The sequence below is a fragment of the Falco naumanni genome, chromosome 13, assembly GCF_017639655.2.
Source record: "Falco naumanni isolate bFalNau1 chromosome 13, bFalNau1.pat, whole genome shotgun sequence".
Taxonomy (NCBI): Eukaryota; Metazoa; Chordata; class Aves; order Falconiformes; family Falconidae; genus Falco; species Falco naumanni.
In genome coordinates, this window is record NC_054066.1 from 12322412 (window position 1) to 12343263 (window position 20852).

General features: G+C 35.9%; 1 protein-coding gene across 1 annotated transcript in view; it reads right to left on the bottom strand.

Annotated features, from left to right (window-relative positions):
* The window catches only part of DNER (delta/notch like EGF repeat containing), a 139070-nt gene that overhangs the window by 25230 nt on the left and 92988 nt on the right, over positions 1–20852 (bottom strand). Inside the window, exons 6-8 of the mRNA XM_040613353.1 lie at positions 20543–20696; positions 14985–15098; positions 4285–4509 (exon numbers count right to left, since the gene is read on the bottom strand). Of these exons, the coding sequence (XP_040469287.1) occupies positions 4285–4509; positions 14985–15098; positions 20543–20696 (493 nt within the window). The remainder of the gene's footprint in view (positions 1–4284; positions 4510–14984; positions 15099–20542; positions 20697–20852) is intronic.

Here is a 20852-nt window from a genome sequence, read left to right on the forward strand (position 1 = left end):
TATTTGTAGAGGGAATTCCTTCTAAAACAAATTGTCATTTCAAAAAGTGAAGTTTACAGAAGTCAAAAAATAAATTACTTTTTTAAAATATCCCATTAAATTTCACACATGGAGCAACACAACAGGTTTAACTGAAGAAGTGCCATGTTTGGTTTTGGATGCAACCTCCATGGCTTCTCATCTGGCTAACTTCTACGTGCACAAATATTATTTAAATAAAAAGAAGTTTCCATAACATAAGAGGTCTGAGACTACTTTTGAGTCCTGAGAGACACTGAATGAATTTGAACAAACCTAACCAACAAGTATTAATCAGGTTTAGGTGACAAATTTCAGAAAAAGAGCTTTTATTTCTCCAAGAATATTTAACTAGATTTTTGTTGTTTGAACCACAGGCAAAGAACATGCTGAAAAAGATTAAAACTTCCTTGGTTTACTTGGAAAAAGAAATGCCTAGTTTTTCCTACCATGGATGTCTTGGGGAAGGCCACTCATGCTGGACAGCTCCCAATACTACAGTGCAGAAATTGGATCCCTTTTTATAACGGAGTTGGGAAGAAATTTTTTTTTAGACTAATTGGGAAATTCAGGCTTCTGTTGATTTACCTGCCCATCACATATACAAAGGTAGGCTATCTCTTCTTGTGTTCTGATTTCTACAATTCAAAGCATTTGAATCCTGACAATTCTTTTCAGAACATCCCAGAGCATACGCAGTACTGATAATCTTAAAAATACCCTTCATCAATCTCTGTGTTTTTCAGGCAGCTGTGGTTTCAGTCATATATTAAAAACCACTTAAAGGTCAAAACACATTGATACATTTTGATCACGTGTTGTCCAGACACAGGCAGCTCCTTATCTCAATAGTTTCTCCACCTTCTGTAGAGATTTCTCTTGACTGGGCTCTAACTGCTTGTACCATTCAGTAGCCAGAAAACCAGCAGGTTTTTGTTACAGCTCCAAAGAAGTTAACAAAATACTTGCTGGCCAGTCAGGGAACAGGTTGATGCCACCAGGTAACTCTCCAAGTCCTACCTGTTGAGCACTTCTTTTTCAAGTCTTTCCAGATTTTTTTTATAAATGTCAAACCTTTTTTTCCACAGTGCACTCCCTTTACTACTTAGTCCTTCTGGGGACTGGGTGGGGAGAAGAATATCCCAAATGAAGGGATAAATATTAAATTATTGAATTCTCAGTTCCAGAAATGAATTTAGGAAAACAGCACCTGGCAATTTCAACTACCTGCAATCAAAAAGATATTTTGTCAGACATGGAACTAATTATCAACCGATATGAATTCTATTTTTTGCTCTTGATAGGACAGGATATGCCAGCTTTATTTAAATATGATTAGGCCTGTTGCTCTTCATCTCAATACCCAATCCTTTTCTCTAAGGTTTCCTCTATTATGCAAATGAACAGCAAAGCAATTAAACACTTCAAAAAGGAAGACGGAAAATTTGCAATGAAAGAATTATCATCTTCACCTCCTGAAATATATATAAAACAAACCACATGTTAGGAATACTCTTCTGCATTACATAATGTCATTATTCTGTTCAGATGAAAACTGCCCTCACCGTTCAAGGAAACATCTGAGTGGAAAACATTTGAGGTCACTTGAAACATCTGGACCTATCTTGCCACAAAAATCTACCTACCCTTTGGTTTCTGAAAAGTTGCAAGCAGAAGAATTGAGGATGCTTCCTGAAAAACTGTCCATAAAATGGAGGCTTTTTGCTGGTATGTTTGTTTGGTTATTGTTAAATAAGTTAATATGTCTCAACAGCTAAAGCTCTTACATGAGATACTTATAATCCTGTAGGTATACATACACCTGCTGGACAACATTATGAATGAATTATAAGATAACATTGCTATGGTATTGTCTGCATTTCACTTTCAGATTTTTCTCCTTTATAAAAAGTATTATGTAATTTAATTATAAATCTGTCAAATCCAAACTATAGATTTCCACTAGCTTCTGTTCTTGTAAGTACCTCTCCAAAACCAACTTATGGTTCTTTCAATGTCTCTAAATAGCAGTGATTAATTCTGAGACTTTCTAAAAATGCTGCATTAGTAGATTTTATTACAAACTCCCCATATCCACAAATAAAACCAATCCATTCTGGTGGAGAAGCAGCTCAACACAAAATACACAGAAGGCTAGTGTTTTCCATACCTGTTAAATTCAGACATATCAGAATAAATGTAAGAAAACTAGACAATCTAGAAATGCCAGGACTGCTCAATGAACTGAATTCCAAAAATTTCCTTTTTTCAACAGGCTTTACAAAACTTAGTCAAAACAGACCACTGTTACAGCATGCTCTGGATCAGGATAATTGTATTACATATGTAATATGTAACTGTACTAAGTACTATATAGCCAGTTGTCTAACCTGTTACAAAAAAGCATCTTCATTCCAAAAATCAAAACACACTGCAAGAAAAAAAAAAATACTAGCAAAAAAATTGTGAAACAACACAACCATGTTGTGGCTTCCCTCTCAGGATAGCATACCTGAATGAAAATATTGCTGCACAACACAAAGCCTTATGAGGAATTATTCATAACACTGAAACCCGTTCTTCCCACATTTATTGATTTGATGAGTGATGGATGGCTTATTTTCAAAAATCAATCCATAATTCCTACTCCTTTCATCCTTAAGCAGTTTCAAACTTTAGTCTCAACATCTTGAAATTTCCTTGAAGATCACATGCATCACTGAAGGCAACACTTTGAAGTGTGCACTCAATATAACATCCAAGACAAAGACATCATCTGGTAAATCTTGTGTCTTCAGGGACCTTTCTTCAGATGAGCTACCAGTTTTATGGGCTACGGAATCTTAGATAAAACTCATTCCTTTCAAGGAAAATAGAGTTCTCTACATTTCACCTTGCTTTAAAGCCAGAAGCAGCAGAAAGCAGTGACATCTATCTTCCTCAAAATGCCAATAATACATGGAAGTCAAATTAAAGAGTTATTTTACTTTCTTTTTGTCCTAAGCCTCACTATCCTAATGTGAGGTGTTCTAGGAACAGATGGTAGGCTTCTTTCTTGGGAGGAAATGGAGAAACTTCTTTTTGGAATAAAAAGAAGCTGACTTCTTTCGACACACAGAATAAAAAGAAAAATCTGGATGGATGTGGCATGTAATAATGTTCAGACTTGCCACCTACAGGACTACTCGCCTACTTCAGGCAAAACCTTTGCAATTGGTAGCATACCTGCACATCCTGCTAACTGAGAAGGAAGGAAAAAGAGCTGGAGAATTGTGACTGGTTTTGCAAGGCAAAGCAGCACAGAGAAGGTATTTCTCTGAAAAGAACCTTGTAGAACAACACACATGTCATAGCGTTATGTATATGTAGAGCTACTAACTACGTAATATCACTCCTTAGTTTATCCCTTGAACACTGGTGATTTCTTTTTCCCTTAGATTCTGCAGTTTTCAAGTTTATAGCTTTATAAGAATAGACCTTTTTTTAAAAAAAAAAGTGGCAAAATGATTCAGATGAAAACAAAGATTATTGGCTTTCACTCCATAAGTGCTTAAGCAGTAGTGGATGTGCAGCACATGATATCATTCATTCTAACTGCTACTTCGGCTATTAATTATCATTGCTAAATGCATAAAGGGAGTTGTAAGCACCCCAATATTCAGTTACATTAATACAATGAAGAAAAAAATCTAGAGCTAAGCAAAATGCAACCCAGATACTATGCACTGTTCAGCTCTATTGTCACTTACCAGCTGAGTCTACTAGCTATACTCACCTCAGAAGTTCCAGTGACACTGCTTAAGAGAGTTAATTTGTGTAACCAGGAATGGCAGAACTCAACCCTTCAGGGTAACCAATTATTTTTTTCCTTCTCTACCTTTCTTTGTTCAGCTACTTTGTTTCTACTCCTTCCTCAATGATCAGCACCACATTTCCCATTCTCTCTACCAAATTTTGTAATTCCAATGACACTGATACCTCGCCTTAAAAAGATTTATCCTGCAGGCTATGGTTTTATAATACAGCTGTAAATATCAACAAAGCCATGTGGATCTCAATGGGTATTTTCAGTGCTCACTCTGCAATTTTTGATTTTCCAAATAGAATGTGTAGATTCCTATCTTTATTTCTAAACAGATAGAACATCTGCTCAATGTGTATTATTCACTGAAAAGAAAAAAAAATTGAATTAATTTTAAACTATATATGGAATCTACATATAAAATATTAGAATATTTACAAAACATCTAAGTGTTCGGTACAAACCAGGAATACAGAGGCATCTGTAGCTGGTTCCAACACTGCGACAAATGCCATGTGCACAAGGATTCAGAGCACAGAAGTCAATCAGCTGAGCACATGTAGGTCCTGTAAATCCAGGACTACAACTGCAGGAGAAGGCAAGTCTGTCTGTGTAACAGGTTCCATTGTTCTGGCAGGGAGATGACACACAAGGGTCTATTTTGTCTTCACACGAGGTTCCTAAAAACCCTAAAAGAAATAAATGGTTTTGATAAGTAAGCATTCTTCTATACATACAATTTTAATAACTAAAGCAAGTTAAAAGCCATCGATATACCTATATGCAGATTTTTTAAATTCTAGAAAAAAATATTAAAATACAGAATTCCTATATAAATTAAACTCTGTTTTTACCCATTAAACATAGTATGATAAAAGATGTTTCAGGTAGAACCATACTATGATATGATTAAGGCAGTGAACTGCAAAAATGTTTGTTGAAACTGACAGTGTTTATCCACTTTCCAGAGTGCATCTGACTAGAGAAGTAGAAGAGATTTTCTAAAGATCAGGAACAGACTAACCTGGAAAAAAAAAAGAAAAGCCCAAACTGACCTTTTTTTCATTACTGTTAATGTGTATGGTAAGAATAACAACCTCTAAAGCAGCACATGAGTTTACTTGAACTTCAATAGCTTCAATATTTTAAGAGAATATCTTTTATAAAAGCATATTTCTCCTTAGCAGGAGACACAATGATTTATTGAAACAACAGCATGTAAAAATTAGGTATAAAGAAAAGGATCTTCTTGCAAGGGAGTTTTTTTAATCAGATGTAGAAAATATTTGAAAAAATTGCAGTATACAATACACATACATCGCATACATAGCAACATGACAGATGGTTGGTACCCAAAAGCAAGTCAGGAAAGTATATTCAAATTCTACCACCCTTCCAGAAAAAAAGAGAAAACTGTCTTTTCCATTCAATTCTAATATTTTTTTACTGAATATTTGGTCTGTCTGTACAGACCATCACTTTTCAGGCTTAAAGTTCTCTGGAATATCCTACTTTGTAGAACAGCTCTTAACACTACAACAGACTAATCACTGGGACTCAGAAATTAGAAGCAAATCAAGCCAGCCTCTACTCAGGACCCAGCAAGCTAGCTTTACCATCTTACTCTAACAAAAAGTGTAAACTATTTCAGTTGTGCCAGTCTAAAAGACAAAAAACAGACCACATTGCCACTGCTACTCAGGTGACTGTAGCAACATTTCAGACACCAAGGAAAACAACCAAATGCATGAAAAAACATGCTAGGATTTGAAAAATATTTAATCAAAAAGACAGAAAAGCAAATTAAGAAAGCAAACAAACAAACATAAAACCAAAAAAGCCAACCACAAAATGTACCCAATGGTGAGAGAAAGGATGAAGATGGAAGAGATGTCTCTTGTTATATATCAGCCTGCCATGACTCAGAGCATGAAAACAAAACAATGACAGGTGACACTTTGGATTAACATTCAATATTGAAACCTTATCCCTGATGGAATTAAACAAATTTTTGGCCTTACTTCTATAGCCTCACTGCTGGATTAAAAGCAGTTGATGTATTAGAACTGAGCCCCTGTATTGTGTAAAGCTTGTGATGAATACCAAAAGTGAGACCAAATACCATATTCTATGCATACTTTACAGCATCTCATTATCTTTTACTGACTCAGTAAATATTTTTGTTTTAAACAATGTCATTCTACATTTCAAGCAAGGTACAATTCATCAGCAAATAGTTTCTAGTTAATTTTGACAGATGTGTTACTTTCTGGGCATTTTTATTTTCTTTTCTAATTATTCACGATTCACATTTGGGGAGCTAAACTGTAACTTTCTTTAACTGTAGCTCTCGCACTGTAACCATGGGAAGCAAGCTGGCATTTCTGAAAACAAGTGCATAAGAAATAGATTAAACTCCATTTTAAAGCATAACAAAAAAAAAACAAACAAACAAAAAAAAAAACCAACCAAAAAACAACAACCAAACATTTACTAAAAGGCTTAAATTCTATAGTTTGTTCTTCATTGATTAGATTTGTTGAAAACCTGGGGCAGAAAGATCTAGTGCACTGAGCATAGTCTGTCAACTTGACTGAGCTCCAAGACTTGAAGAGGAAGCGAGGGCTGAGATAATCAGCCCGAAGACATTCAAATTTCCAGTAAACGCCAAAAAAAAGGGAGACCAGCAATTAATTTTAAATATCCTGAGGAATTCCATAAGGAGACACACTCCACGTTTTATAGATCCACAAAAGCTCAGTGAACTGCATCAGAAAGAGAGGGAAATGGACTTTCAAGAAAGGTGAGTAACCCACAGTGAGTGTACTACACATATCTACTCAGAGAATTAACAAAACTTAGATTATTGTAACTAAGAAAAAGATAGAAAGGCCACAACCACCCTGTGAGTTCCAGACAAAACTAAGATATTCTTGGCCACTGTTGGCAGCCAGATTTTAGGAGCATCTTCAAAATATTAGGTCCTGGACAAGTGACTTAAAAAGCCACGTTTCCTTCATATGTTCATAAATGTTTCATCACAGCTATGGAATGAAAAGCAAAGAAAAACTAATCAAATTTTTAAAAAATAGTAATAAGAATAATAATAAAGAAACAACTTACAGATTAAACGTTTAACAGTTTTGTCATAAGTAACTCGGCAACAGACTAGGAAAGAAAGGCAGGTCTGGCAGGGCACACGCAAAGAACAGGCAAGAGCTCCTGCCCTCTCCCTTTTGCTGTCCTATGGCTCAGATCGCTTCATGGGCTGTATCAGGATGGCCTGTACACCCATGTTCAAGAGGGAGACCTTAAAAACAGATGCTTTGGAATCCTGTATTAGGGGTCCCTCCTGCAGATGACAGCTGCAGAACTACCTGAAACCGAAAAGAATGGAAACCCTAAAATCAAGAATCAAACTGCAGCAATGGTTTGCTGACAAATTAAAAAAGCCTGTACTGTTACCATGAAAAAACAAGCAGATTTATAAGAATCAGGAAGGACTTTTAACTATCACCAGGAGGAGATCAGCCAATGAATCTGGTGAAATTGCTACAGTAACTCTGAAACCAGATTAAAAAGGATCAAAGAGATCCGAGGTCACACAATGACACTAATGCTGCTTTACTACAACCTTTGCAATAATCTTCCCTACAAAGAGAAGCTTACTGGCAGATGGCTAATGTTTCAAGTGACAAAGCACTTCAAGAACATATGCAGGTTTAAAATACACTAAAACATGTTGCCCTTGTGCTATCTTTGCTGCACTGTGAAATGTGTTTAGTTGATTTTGGAAGTTCAAATCTTATGTATAAGTTAAATATCTGAAACTACTCAAAACAGGAGTAGTTACACGTCTGAATTGAAGATCTATTATTTTGGCATTTCTGAATGTACATTTAAAACAAGATCAATAAAATTGTTGAAAGTAAATAATGCAAATCAAATTTAAAAATCAATTTCAGAGGTGTATTGATTGCAAACAGAATCCAATTTTGGGGAAAAAATAATAATCAGGGTTAGTTATCTGTAGATAAATATTCCCCGAATTGTTCTTCAGCCAGCTAGCATAAACCCAACTCTGCGTCTAGGTCGTTATTGGTGTAACAGGGACATGACTGAAATGTAAAGATTATAGGTGATTTGAAAGATCTGAATGCAAAATTTAGCAAAGGAATAACACAGAAGGTAAAGGGGAAAGGCAATATTACAAAAGATTCATACTGTATAAAGAACACAACACAATATTTGTGCTTACACACATCAGACTATTCGGCTAGTTGTCAAGAAGAATAGCAGTATTAAGTCAAGTGATATCCTTTATATATTGCTACAGACCTCCAGGGCAGTGATAGAAATTAGATCAGAAAATGGTTTCAGAGATAGAAAAGCTCTGGATAAAAGCCAGATTTCTCATCATGGTGGGATTTTAATTACTTGGCTATTGAAAACAAGAGAGCCATGTACAAGTCAAGGAAATGAAACATTTTCTGAAGATACCGTACAATTGCTTTTTTATACAGTCTGCAGAAGAACCAACTTTCCTGAATGTGATGTTTTATTCCAAGAATTACATAAATGTGAAAAATTAAGTCTGTGAATTGCCAGGACTTGTGACTACACAACCTTTAAATTTTAAATACAGGGATAAATATTGAAAGAAATACTGGCAACTTATTATTTTTTTCTATATGAAATTGTTTTGTGAGGAAATACAAGAAGTCCAATGGTGTTTCACCAGAATTCTGTAAAAGGAAAAAAGACGCTCCATCATAAGGAAACAAGAAGTCATTAAAATGTAGTTTTAAGATTTTGATTGAAATTCACCCAAGCTAAGTCCTTATGGATAAAGATGAACAGAGGCTAAACCTGTTAAAGCATTAAGGAGAAGTCTATTAAAAACAAGAGCAATTTGGGAGGATGCCAGGTAAAAACATTAGATTAGCAGAAAGTACCAGAAACTAAACAGCCATAAAAAATTTTAATTAAGAACAAAATGTTCTTCAGGTAAATTAAACTCTGTTATGGTAATAAGAAGAATTCTGCATTCTCCAATCACCAGTAACCTTGAGTAATCTTCCATACGCAACAGCTGCGTGACCTAGTTTCCTGGAATCAAGATAATAGGTTTATTGTATTTAAACTTAAAGAAGTTGGAATCACATCTACAAGATATGCTATAGAAAAAGGCTTTTACATGGACAGTGAAGCCCAGAAAAAGGTAAGACCTTGAAACTTAAACTATTCTTAATGCAGCAAATAACTTCTGTTTTCCCAGGCAATTAAAATTCACGGTGACAATGTGCATTTTCTAGCTGCTTTTGCAAATCAACACATACCAATCACAACTTAACACCTTATATAGCTGTCAAACTATTTTTTAAACTACAGAAACCACAATAAGAGCATTCATAAATTTTCTGCTTTCCAGTATTTCCAGAAATACCTTCAGGTATTTCAGGGCACTTTCGCTCAGTGTGTTGCCTAGCTGTAGTTACTTGCAGCTAGACAAATCAAACAGTCGATAGTAAAATAAAATCAGTCCTCAAACGTGAATTTCAAGTAATCTGTATGTTGTGTTCCTAATCATAGCATTGTTATATCTCTGTCTCCTTTACCATTATTTTTTCCATTATTGCTGATGACTGTTTTTCAAAAATGTATTAATCTGAATGAAAAGATTTCTTCTGTCAGAGCTGGTGACTGACCTCCGCAGAAAGAAAGTAGCAAAATCCCAAGAATCCAAGCGAGCTTCATGTGGTTGGCCGGCTGAATGCTTGCTATTTTTCTCAAACATTAATGTTTTCCTAAAACACTAAATGCAGTTCATCTGTACATATAATCAGGACATTAAAACTGCACGTAACAGAACTTTAGAAACATTTTGCAACAGAAGTTCATTTCTTTGTTATTATAACTGCTCTGTAATCATAATAACAACTTTGGTCAATATTATCTGGCTTTGTTCAAAACCATATTCCACTACAGAATTATTTTAATATTGTCTTATGAGCAAAATTAACAAAGGCTCTTCAAATGTTTGAAACACATTAAAAAAATATATACACAAGTGCAGTCTTTCATTCCATCAACTTTAGAAAATGTGCACATGTAAGGAACAAATTAGCGAGACTTGCATTTCCTTACCATATGATCAGGCAATTTCATACACTTTTTTTTTTTTTTTTTAACTTCTACGAAAGATTTCAGTGAATTTAATAGCTACACAAATAAGGTTAACTAGCTTCTCCATTGCTGAAACATTTACTGTAACTTTATTTGCTTATTCCAACCATATTTTTTATGTTTCTGATCATTATTTGTATGTTGAATTCCACTTCAGGGTGCTCTGGGAATTCACATAACTTCTCAGTGACTTACAGAAAATGAAGTAACAAAACTTACAAATTGATGGACAGTACCCCAATCAACTCAAATAAAATGAATTAATATTACTGTCAATACAGTAGTATTTTTTACATTACAATAAATGGAAGAAAATCAGAGGAGATATTTAAGAGCGACATGGGTATTTATGGAATCATTCTGAATATTGATTTCAAATATCCATGTTAAGGTTGACAAATGTTTACTAACTGTAAGTTTTTAGAATTTCTAGAAATTTCTTTGCATGATCATTTGAAGGTAATACTTGCTAAATATTTCTTATCATAAAACTTAAGGATGATGATCCACGATCCCTACCCCATTGTAAGTACATCCCAAATGTCCTTCTCATAATAATAAAAGGTCAACATTTTGAACAAATTCCTCAGTCCTTAGTATTTCTTAAGCTTCTTCACTATAAATTTAAGTATAAAATCCAATTTTCTCTTCAGTACAGGTGACTCAACATTTTAAGATAGCAGTTTATTTTCTGACATGTTTTGGACATTAAAGTCTACAATGCATCACACAGAAAATAGAATTTGCAAGCATAAAGAAATTTTCTTTACTAAAGGACTCTTAAGATTGTAAAGCTGTCTAAAGAATAATCATGAAATGTTTATATCTGACCTAGACTGCTTTTTCAGTGTCGCAGATCTCAATTTCTGTACACCATCACATGCTTCTTTCATGAACCACAGATCCCATTTGTAAAAGAAATACACAGTCTCGAGATCATTCCTCATTTCCATCTCATTTCTTTTTCTGCCATTTTTTTCTTTTCCCTTTGTGATACTTTCCATCTTCTCTCATCCCTTTCTGCCTAGCCACATTTTATCTCCACTCTTTTAGGTTTTACACATATATAAGCTCCTTGGCCACCTTTCCACCACTGTGCTGAACTAGCACTACAGAAGGGCAGGCCTCTTCTCAGCAAGAAATTGCTATTAAGCACAGCAGAAGAGTAGCAGGAGAGCAAGAGACCTCAATTTAGAAAAATAGGGGTTTGGGGCGGGGGAGGAGGTGTTAATGGAAAATTTGAGGACATGATAAAAATATCAAATCTGCAAGTTATTGCATCTGCAATTTTCGATTAAGTATCCTTTGTTGTAATTACAAGAATAACCAAATCTCTTCAAAACCCAAACAAAAGCTCTCAAAATATGCCTCTATGAGAGGATAATAGAAGAAAGAAGAATCATGGGAAAGGCAGTCATCAGTAAATTTAGACAATATATTTTGTTAAATCAACCCTTTCTTTCCCTCCACAAAACACCTGAATCCCTGAGCTCACTGGCATTAGTAGATCTTCCAGAACAAGACAGAAAAGCAACACTTCATTGCCCACTATGCCCATTTAGGCTACTCCAGAGCAATAGTACTGGCCCTTGCAGGCAGATTGTGACACTTCTGCACCAACTCCTGCACCTTTATGGTGAGGACATGAGTAGGAAGCACAGCTACAAAGTGTGCACGCTTTGAAACAACGGTAGGTATTAGGGAGCCAGGGAGAACCTGTGGGGCTGCTGCTGAGTTGTCGCTGGCTTGCCTAAGAAGAGCACGCACACAAGATGGCATTTGTTCCTGCAAACCTAAGAATGATTTTGTCATGTTTAAGGAACTGAGAATCAGACATGGGACATTACAAGATGACTCTTTCTAAGGGAAATAACCCTGGGCAGTCCAGAAAGTGATTCCTGAAACATTCTCTCCCCTCCAAAGGCTTTTTCTGCATTGGAAATACTACAGGTCAAGGTACAACAACTGATTCTAACAGGCACTGTAAATGTACTTCAGTAAATATTTTTTTCTTGTGCTGCCCCAGTGCTTTTTGAACACATTTATACCATGTGAGCATGTTAGACATATAAAGAAATCAAAGTAACAGCTCTTCCCCCAATTCTGTCCTTGCTCTATAGAAACACAGAAATTATACTGGGAGACTAGAACTGATAATTCTGCATGGAAGGTTTCAGACAGGTGAACCAGCAAGCATGTCTGCTGTTGGAAGAAGGGTTCGCCGGAGTCAAGAAGACACTCAATATGAGTTATGCATCTTGCTCAACTTTTTTAGTTTCTAACACTACTTATATAGAACCGATACACATGCATATTCATAAAGCAGAAATATAATTGGTTCGTAGTCTCTAAACACGCGCGGTTCTCACACCCCTAATTATCACGACTAAAATAAGCATTCTATCCATGTAGCTAATTGTGTTGCTGTGCTTCAGCCTTGTAGTTTGTTACTCCCTGTTTTCCCATACCAGTCCCTATCTTTCTTGGCCCTGCACCTGCTTTCCCAGCAGCTGTATCTTGTTACAGCCACGGCCTGTTGGCACAACATAATTACTCAGTCTCAGGATTCAAGAATAGCTCAAGGCTACCTTTCTTGTTATCTTCAGCACAGCAACTTCAGCACAATTCTGATTGCAGGCCTGTTCTAATACCAGGCCTGGATTGTGCAGATCTTCAGAGATTCTAAGGCCATGCCTCTGCAGCCATTCTTCTACAGTCTGCCTATCAGCAAAGTCTATATGCAGAGAGGTAATTCCTGAAGTTGCTAATTGCCTTTTTTATTTTTTTCTTCCCCCTGCTGGAAGGGTCAAAAAGCACATTGTATCTTTAAGGAAAGTCCAGAAACCATAGAAAACCTCAACTCCAAGCAGAAGAAAAGCACAGGTTTACAACACAAGAAGAACAGAAGTGCTACCAAACAAAAATACCGGAATACTGAGAAAATGGTACCAATGTGCCCAGAAGGAAAGAGAGCAAAGCATACAACCTAAATACTAAGATAGTACAACACAGTGCCAAAAAAAGCCTAAAGCAGTGTACGCAACAGAAACAACTTGGAACTTACCAAACACAAATATGGATCAGTGGCAAAAAAAAAAAAAAAGAAGATAAATATTCAAGAGACAAAGCAGGCAACAAGACGGTAGGTCCAAGTGGCATAACCAACAGGAGTAAAACTGAGAAAAGACAAAAGTGAGTAATGTGGTTCTCCTGCACCAGAAATGCTGCTATCAATAACGGTGCTACACAGCCAGCAGCAGAGCATGAGGTAACCTCCGCGTCACTCCCTCTGGGGAGAGCAGCTCTGGAAGGAGATGAAGGGAAGGTTTTCCTCTCCTGCGCTCCGGGTCTCCCGTCCGGCACAGGGCCCTCGGCGCAGCCAGCTGGTGCACTTGCAAGAGCAGCGTGGCTACCCGCGGCTGTGCCAGGCCTGTGGGCCAGGCGGAGCTGGCAGCCGGCCCGCTCCCCCTCACAGGCTAATTGCTGCTGGCATGAGCTCCCTGAGCAGGACAGCAGCCACAGCCCTGCACAGCAACCAAGGCACAAACGCCTTTTAGCAGGGCACTGCAGAGCTACGGTACAAGCACCGTACCCCAGCCACCTCACCACTAGGTGCCCACAGCAGAGGATGGGTGATGTGGCCATCTAGGGACCTCAGCCCACCAGTAGCCCTGTCCCACGGCCATGGTCTCAAATGGCGGTAGGAGAGAAGTTGAGAGATGGTCAGCATATTCATTAGTAGGTCATAAGGAATGATCAATGAAGAAACAAATATGGCAGTACTAAACCAACCAAAAATCCCAGCAGGTCTTTTTCCAAGCATTTGTTACTGGAAAGATCATTTCCTGCAAAACATCCTTGAAGATCCTTGAACAGATTCCCTAAGAAAAAACGCAAGACTGAGTCTAACATCTAATAATTTTCTCACTGAATTTTGCTACTAGTTATAAAGCTAACAATTTTCAAAATTCCTCTAAATGCAGATATGCACTGCTGTCAAAATGTCAGTGCCTCTGTTTCAACACAGCTGTTAAGTGGGTCACTCATTAAAGCATAACAGTCTAGAAAAGCCAGGAATCAGACTAAAGAAACCACAAATAATCTTCATTATTGAGCGAGTATGTATTATCAGAGCAGTTATCAAAGGCTTGTGCCATTAGAGCAAGCGTAAGGTGCTGGCAGAACAAAACCAACACCCACAGATCAAGTAAGAACTGAAATATAATTACTTCAAGGTTTTAATCTTCATTATAAATAGCTAATAGAATGCTTCATAATTGAGAGCTTTCACTCCTGTTAATTTTTTTATGAGCAATTTAGGCATCTGCCATTCCAGTCAGCAAATTGTTATGAAAGCATACACTTCAGCATCGTGGTGTCCTCATTTTACATCCTTACATGTACAGTGCTCACCAGTGAGAGTCACTGGAAGGCTTTCATGTAGAGAAAGGAATAAGACCAAGTAGAAAGGAGAATGAATTAAAAAACTTCGAGGGATTGAAATGATCCCTTTACTTTTTGAATTATTACTCTTACACACATATTAACCAACTGACCCATATGCAGAAATATGCTAATACTACAAGGGAGACATCTTTTTCTCACACATTTACCGGGCAACAGGAAAATCAGATCACACTCTAAGCCTCTTCAGATTCACCTTTCTCACAGTGCTGGAGCCTGATTTCTACTGTAGGGGTGCCAGAGAATAAGAACATTTCTGCTTCACATATGCACTGAAACTCTAAGCTCCCACCACACTTCATATACTATTGCTGCCTATACAAGGATTTCTCATCTGAAGGTTTTTTCCTGCTTACAATTATGGCCTAAGGCACAACTTTAAAAATATTCAAATAAATACATATATATATATGAATTAGAATATACATTTTATAATATAACTGAAAATTTAGACTAAGTACTCCCTGCAAAACACCTGTTTGTCTGAGGTACTAGATAGGTTTTTGCTGTTTACCTTCTGGACACTGACAAGTGAAACCATGGATGCTGGATGAACAGGTACCTCCGTTTTGGCATGGCTGCTGGATGCAATGATCAATCTCTGACTGGCACAGCTCACCAGTGTAACCTACAAAACAGCACAAAACATTCAGAAAATACAGCGAAAATGAGGCTTTGTCACTAAATGCATTACTAGGTCATTCAAAAAGTACCATTAGTTTTCTTAAATAAAATTAACCAAAGAGAGAAAGAGAATCCAGGACAGTCTTCTTATTTCTTATAAAATGAGACTTCTAATTGGAACTTATACTTCATTGGAGAAACATAAATAAGTAGTGGAAATCTAGAGATTACATCAATTGTATTTTACCAGCAGCAATATTCTGACAGCAGTAGTCTAGTGGAGGTTGGGGTTGAGTCCTCATCAGCATCCATATAACCAAAAAAGAAGTAATTTTTTAATGGTTTTCAAAAGCATCTTGAATCTCAAGTCAATAAACTTTAGCAAGATTTTAAACAGGACTTGACATTAAGAATTATTTGTGCATATGCTGCATGGCTGTCATTTGCTCCTACTTCTGGGCTTCAAAAAGTGTGTTTATTTTAAGTGGGAGCTGTGAAGAACTGCTCAGCACAGTTGCAAGCTCTTCCAAATAAGCTCCTGTAAGTTCACAAGCTACAGATTGTGTGTACTGTACTATTTGACCATAAGTTTGTTTTGTTCCATATGTCTGATGTCTATAACACATCCCCCAAAAATGAACAAACTTACAAAATACAATCTAAATGATTAAACACTCCAAATTTACATTCCTTAACAAATACCACACATTTGTATTTCTAATTTTTATTTACCTCCAAGAAGCTATCTTGGATGTATGACTGAAGAAGAAATTACACACAGAAGCATTTCATTTTTTAAAAGGAACTCTACATAAAATTGTAAATATCTGCCATAACAAGCATGCTTAATACAATGGCTGGTGTTAAAAACCAGTTAGCTATGACTAGGTGACACTGCTAACACACTGCTGTGAACAGGTATTCCAGAAAAGATCTCAAAGTCAGATAGAGGACATGCCTGGACTAGGATTTTGCTTATGCAGGGGAAACAAAGGAGAGAAGGAAAAAAAAAAAAAAAAAGAGGGGAAAAAAAAATCTTATTTTTATTAAATATTTTTAATGTAATCAAAATGAACATTTATAAGTCTTTTGTGCTGGCTAATACCTATTCCTATTCAAATCTATTGATGTCACCATGGAATAGCTCTCTACATAGATCGTTATACTGGGAGTTGCTAGTATAGCATAGTGTATATATATAGAGAGAGTAGGATACTATACTATATATACTAGTATATATAGTATAGTATCCTACTATAGAAAGAATCTATGAGACTTTCCTCTCTGTGCACCTTACTGCTTTTATACGCTACAGAGAGCTAAATTATGATCCTATTTTCTGCAATGCAAAACCTGGATAAAGCAGCTCTGGTGTATGTTGTGTCTGCAGTAATGCCCATAAATCACCTAAACGGGAGAAAAATAACGATGCTGAAAAGCAGAACTATGCTCCCATGAGGTAGCTGTTCTGGACCAGACAGGCACTTGGAAGGATGTCAGTCTCACTCTGATAAATAGTGATTTTCTGTAATTCTAATTGGTCTCAAATTAACCTAAAATTTACAAAAACGGCAATGAAGTGTTATAGAAGACTACATCAACTGATTTCTTTCATTTATAGGCTTCATATTTTTTCAAGTTCTCACATTCAGCTGATTATTTTTATGAATCATAACACAGTCTTGAATATGCTTAACTCATTTAAACATTTTTCCATCTTCAAACTGTTACCAAGTTTGTGGAAGCTAAAAATTACCCTGGAATTCAATATGTATCCAAAAGAACGTTGGCACAGAAAGGCAGAAACGATTGTGTTGCTCTGAAGCTTGCTACAGGAACCTGACTTCCTGCGATTGTCATCGTAGCTCGCAGGAAAATTCATCAGAGATAATATTTTATGTCAGCTTTACAAAAATAAACGTGTCCCATCTCATTATTATCTATAGGGCATGTTTTGTCCATCCGAAAGAGGATGTGATTTGTGAATTTCATAGCAAATATGCCACAAGTGCTACAAATTAAGAGGTGCTAAGCAGTCACCACTGGTGGAGGAGCAGTTTTCTGGTGAGACACACTCACAGAATCATTACACCCATTCACTTTGTGCTGGTACTGCCTTCACAGCATTTCCTTCCATCAGGGTTTGGGAAACATGATCCTATTCACATAGAAATGTTTCTGAAACTTGCATATGGAGACATTTATGATAATCAAGCTCTTATCTACCATTTTCTTTAATATTTTTCCATATGAAATGAATATTTTAAAAAACCTCATAATTATATGAAAACAGCTAGTTTTCCTGACTATTTTTTGATGTGTGCACACAAACTGGGGGGGGGGGGGGGGGGGGGGGTGAGTTATGGGTAGAAACATAAGCCACTGAGGTTAACAAACATTAAGCCATCTGAAGAACATTAGACATTTGCTATTAAAAAAACTAAAGAAAAATTATTTTTAAAAAATTAAAAGCTAAACCTAAACATAATGTGTGGAGTCCATGGAGCACACCCTTGCAAGCTTCAGACTGTAATAAATGAAGTCAACTGTATTTGGGTTACTCAGGATCTACAGAGGGACTTGATCATACTATCATTCAGAAGGGAAGCCCTCACATAGGGTAATCAGATAATTTCATTCCATCTATTGTAAGCTTTGTTTTATATCCTAAGAAGTAGATGAGGTTTTGTAGAAGGAAATATTTAGGATTTTTACTTTTTTTTTCCTCTAATAGGAGCTAACAATCATTCTAGAGACAAGAAGAAACACTTGTAAAAATAACAAGGCATAATTTATATTTTAGAGGAACAGGTTTTAAATGGAATGGATAAAATCCAAAGTTAAAAGATGGTAAAGGCCCCAATATAAATATATTTCCAAAATATTTAAGAGAAGTTTCTTCAAGAAACTGTCCTGATCTCAGTTATTATTTCCTGGCACCACATGGTACCTACACCACGATTCTACGATTGTGTTAACGCTTATGAGACTGAAATGCCTGCCCCTAATAGCGACTACATTTTTAACTCGTAGGCTGTTTTTAAAAATATGGAGAGGCCAAATTTAAAAAAAAAATACATAAACACTTGATACAGATATCTGGGATCATAATAACAACACAAACCCCTAGGATTTTATATCATTACACAAATAAAGTAACATTTGCTTTATCAAGGCACTAGAATTTGTAAGTTACCACTATAAGCAGGAACTATCACAGCCTGATCGAAGCGTAACAACAGCAGTGATACCTTTGGAGTCTTGTACATAAGTGAGAAGTTTATCTATGTCACTTTGCAAAAATTAGTTGTACAACTTGAAAATATTAAATTTTCCTAGTGGAAACACACTTAGGCTTTAAAATAAGCACATCGGAATTATCATAAATGTTCCCCCTAAAGCTTTTTTTACACAAGTAAACCCAAGAATTTAAAAGCATTTGAAAATTATTTTCTATTAAAATTATATTCCAATAAAAATTATGATTTCATGGAATTTGGGCAGGTTTTTCTAGAATCATCCTTGTATTTTTTCTGAGATACGGAATTTGAAAAAAAGAAATTTAGCCTAATAGTACTTGATGCAGAACAATTTCCAAGCTCACTATCTCAATAAAAGCAAACACAAACATAAGAATTTTTTTCTTTTCTAATTGGAAACCACTTGTCAAAATCCAAAAGAATCTGAATCAACCATATTCAAACATGACAGTAATAGTAGGGATTCTTCAAACATTTGAAGTTCATACCACTCTGATCTCTCTCTTCTCATATTTAAATCACTATTTAACTGTATTTACATTATCTTGTTAAAGTGACCATTGATCCTTTGGAGAATTTATGAAATACAATAGAGTATACCTCCATAATAACTTCAGATTTTATTTTCAGAGCAGTATAAATCCAGGTAATTTATATAAAAATACAAATATAAATCCTTTTCTTGCTGCACATTTGCTAAGCACTTTAAGCAAGGAAAGAAAAAGTGGAAGTCCTAGAGGCAGAAAAAGTATAATTAAAAGGAAATGTCTTGGCCTTTGGAGAGAAAGAAGGGGCTTTAATAATTTGCCATTGCTGACTTTCTGAACTGCAAAGTTCACCAATCTGTTCAGAGGATGGTACCTGGCAGCCACATTAAAGCATCACTTGCATCCATCTACTTCTGGCGCAGTCATTTTTCAGGCTGGTAGTTGCATATAATCCTGTGCAGCTAGAAGTTTCTCTAGTCTGTGCTGAAATGCATTAGCATATAGAATAAGAATATTCCCATCTTTAAGGGAATATCAGAACACCTACTCCATGAATCTGCTTTGGGGCAGAATAAAGGAAGTATTGCTACATATACCTTTTCTGTATATTTAATGTACACAAGTATCCACCCAGCATTCAAGCCAGTCAATAACCATTTAGACACAACCACTAGAAACCTGATCAAATCATTCATTTCTCTATCTGTTCTTTATGATACAGTTTTTATGTTCTGCAGATCTTAAGACTTGCTCTGGAAGCATCTTCCTTTTTCCCCACCCCACCCCTCTTTTTTTTAATTGTTCAAATAAGTCCTTTCTCTCCAATATCAACTAACCCATATTACAGAAATGAAAGTGTACAGTAGAATGTTTGTAGAAAGTGAAATAAATTACCTGCTACTGATCCTAATCTTAGCCAACTATTATATTAAAATTATTTTAGAAAATGTATTGAAGTAACTTCTATTATGATAACTGTGTTTGGTTTTGAATTGTAATGTTCAGAGAGAGCAAAGCTTTCTCTAATAGCCAGTTAGTAAGGTTTCTTCCATCAGCACGTATCTTTAATTTACCCTCCAGCATATGACCATCATATTTAGTCTAATATTGATTTTAATTAATTAAGATGACTATATTCATGTAATTACATTCTAAAAACAAATTTTATTAAAATAACTTCCGAGAACTTAGACACTTGTTCATTAAGAAAACTCACAAATTATTTCATTTATGAATTTTTTTAAAAGTTTTCAAAATTTAAGTTAATTCTGGGGAACAATTCAACAACTGCATAGTATGGAGAGAATTTTCATCCATTTGATTGGTGCAACAGAAGAAAAGTTTGCTAATTACAATGAAACCCTGTTTATTGAAAGGGTGGTTATAATGTATCCTTAAAATCCATACTGAAAAAAAATATTAAGAAAAAGCTGATGTAAACTAAATTATGGTCATCTCTTCTTACTAGGTAACCAGGTTCTATTAGTTATGAATAATTCACTCATCATCAGGTTGTGGTTTGTGTGCCTTCAGTGACATTTTTCACAGATTAATCTTCCACACCGTTTTAATGACTGCCCTTATGTTGTATTCTCCTGCTTTCCTAGCATCTGAAGTTGCACAGGTCACTGCTCCGCAAGAGATATGCACTGAACATTAAAACAAAAAATGCATTAATCAAAGCATAATACAAAACCTACCAGGCAGGCAGCTGCAGGTGAAATTGTTCCTGTCATGTTTCTGGGCTATATCGGTGCAGGTTGCGTTGTTCTGACAGGGCTGGCTCTGACAAGCATCAAATTCTTCACACAGGGAACCCCGATACTCATCCTCACACTCACAGAAAAAAGTTGCCTAAAACCAAACAGAATATGTACTTCACAATACATTTTCAAAAATTATGTTTTCATTGAATACTCTACCGAACAAAGATGGTTTTGTTGTTTTCCTGTTCATAACAACAGTAGCTGCCATAAATACATCAAATGCACAAAGTTACCCTCTGAAATA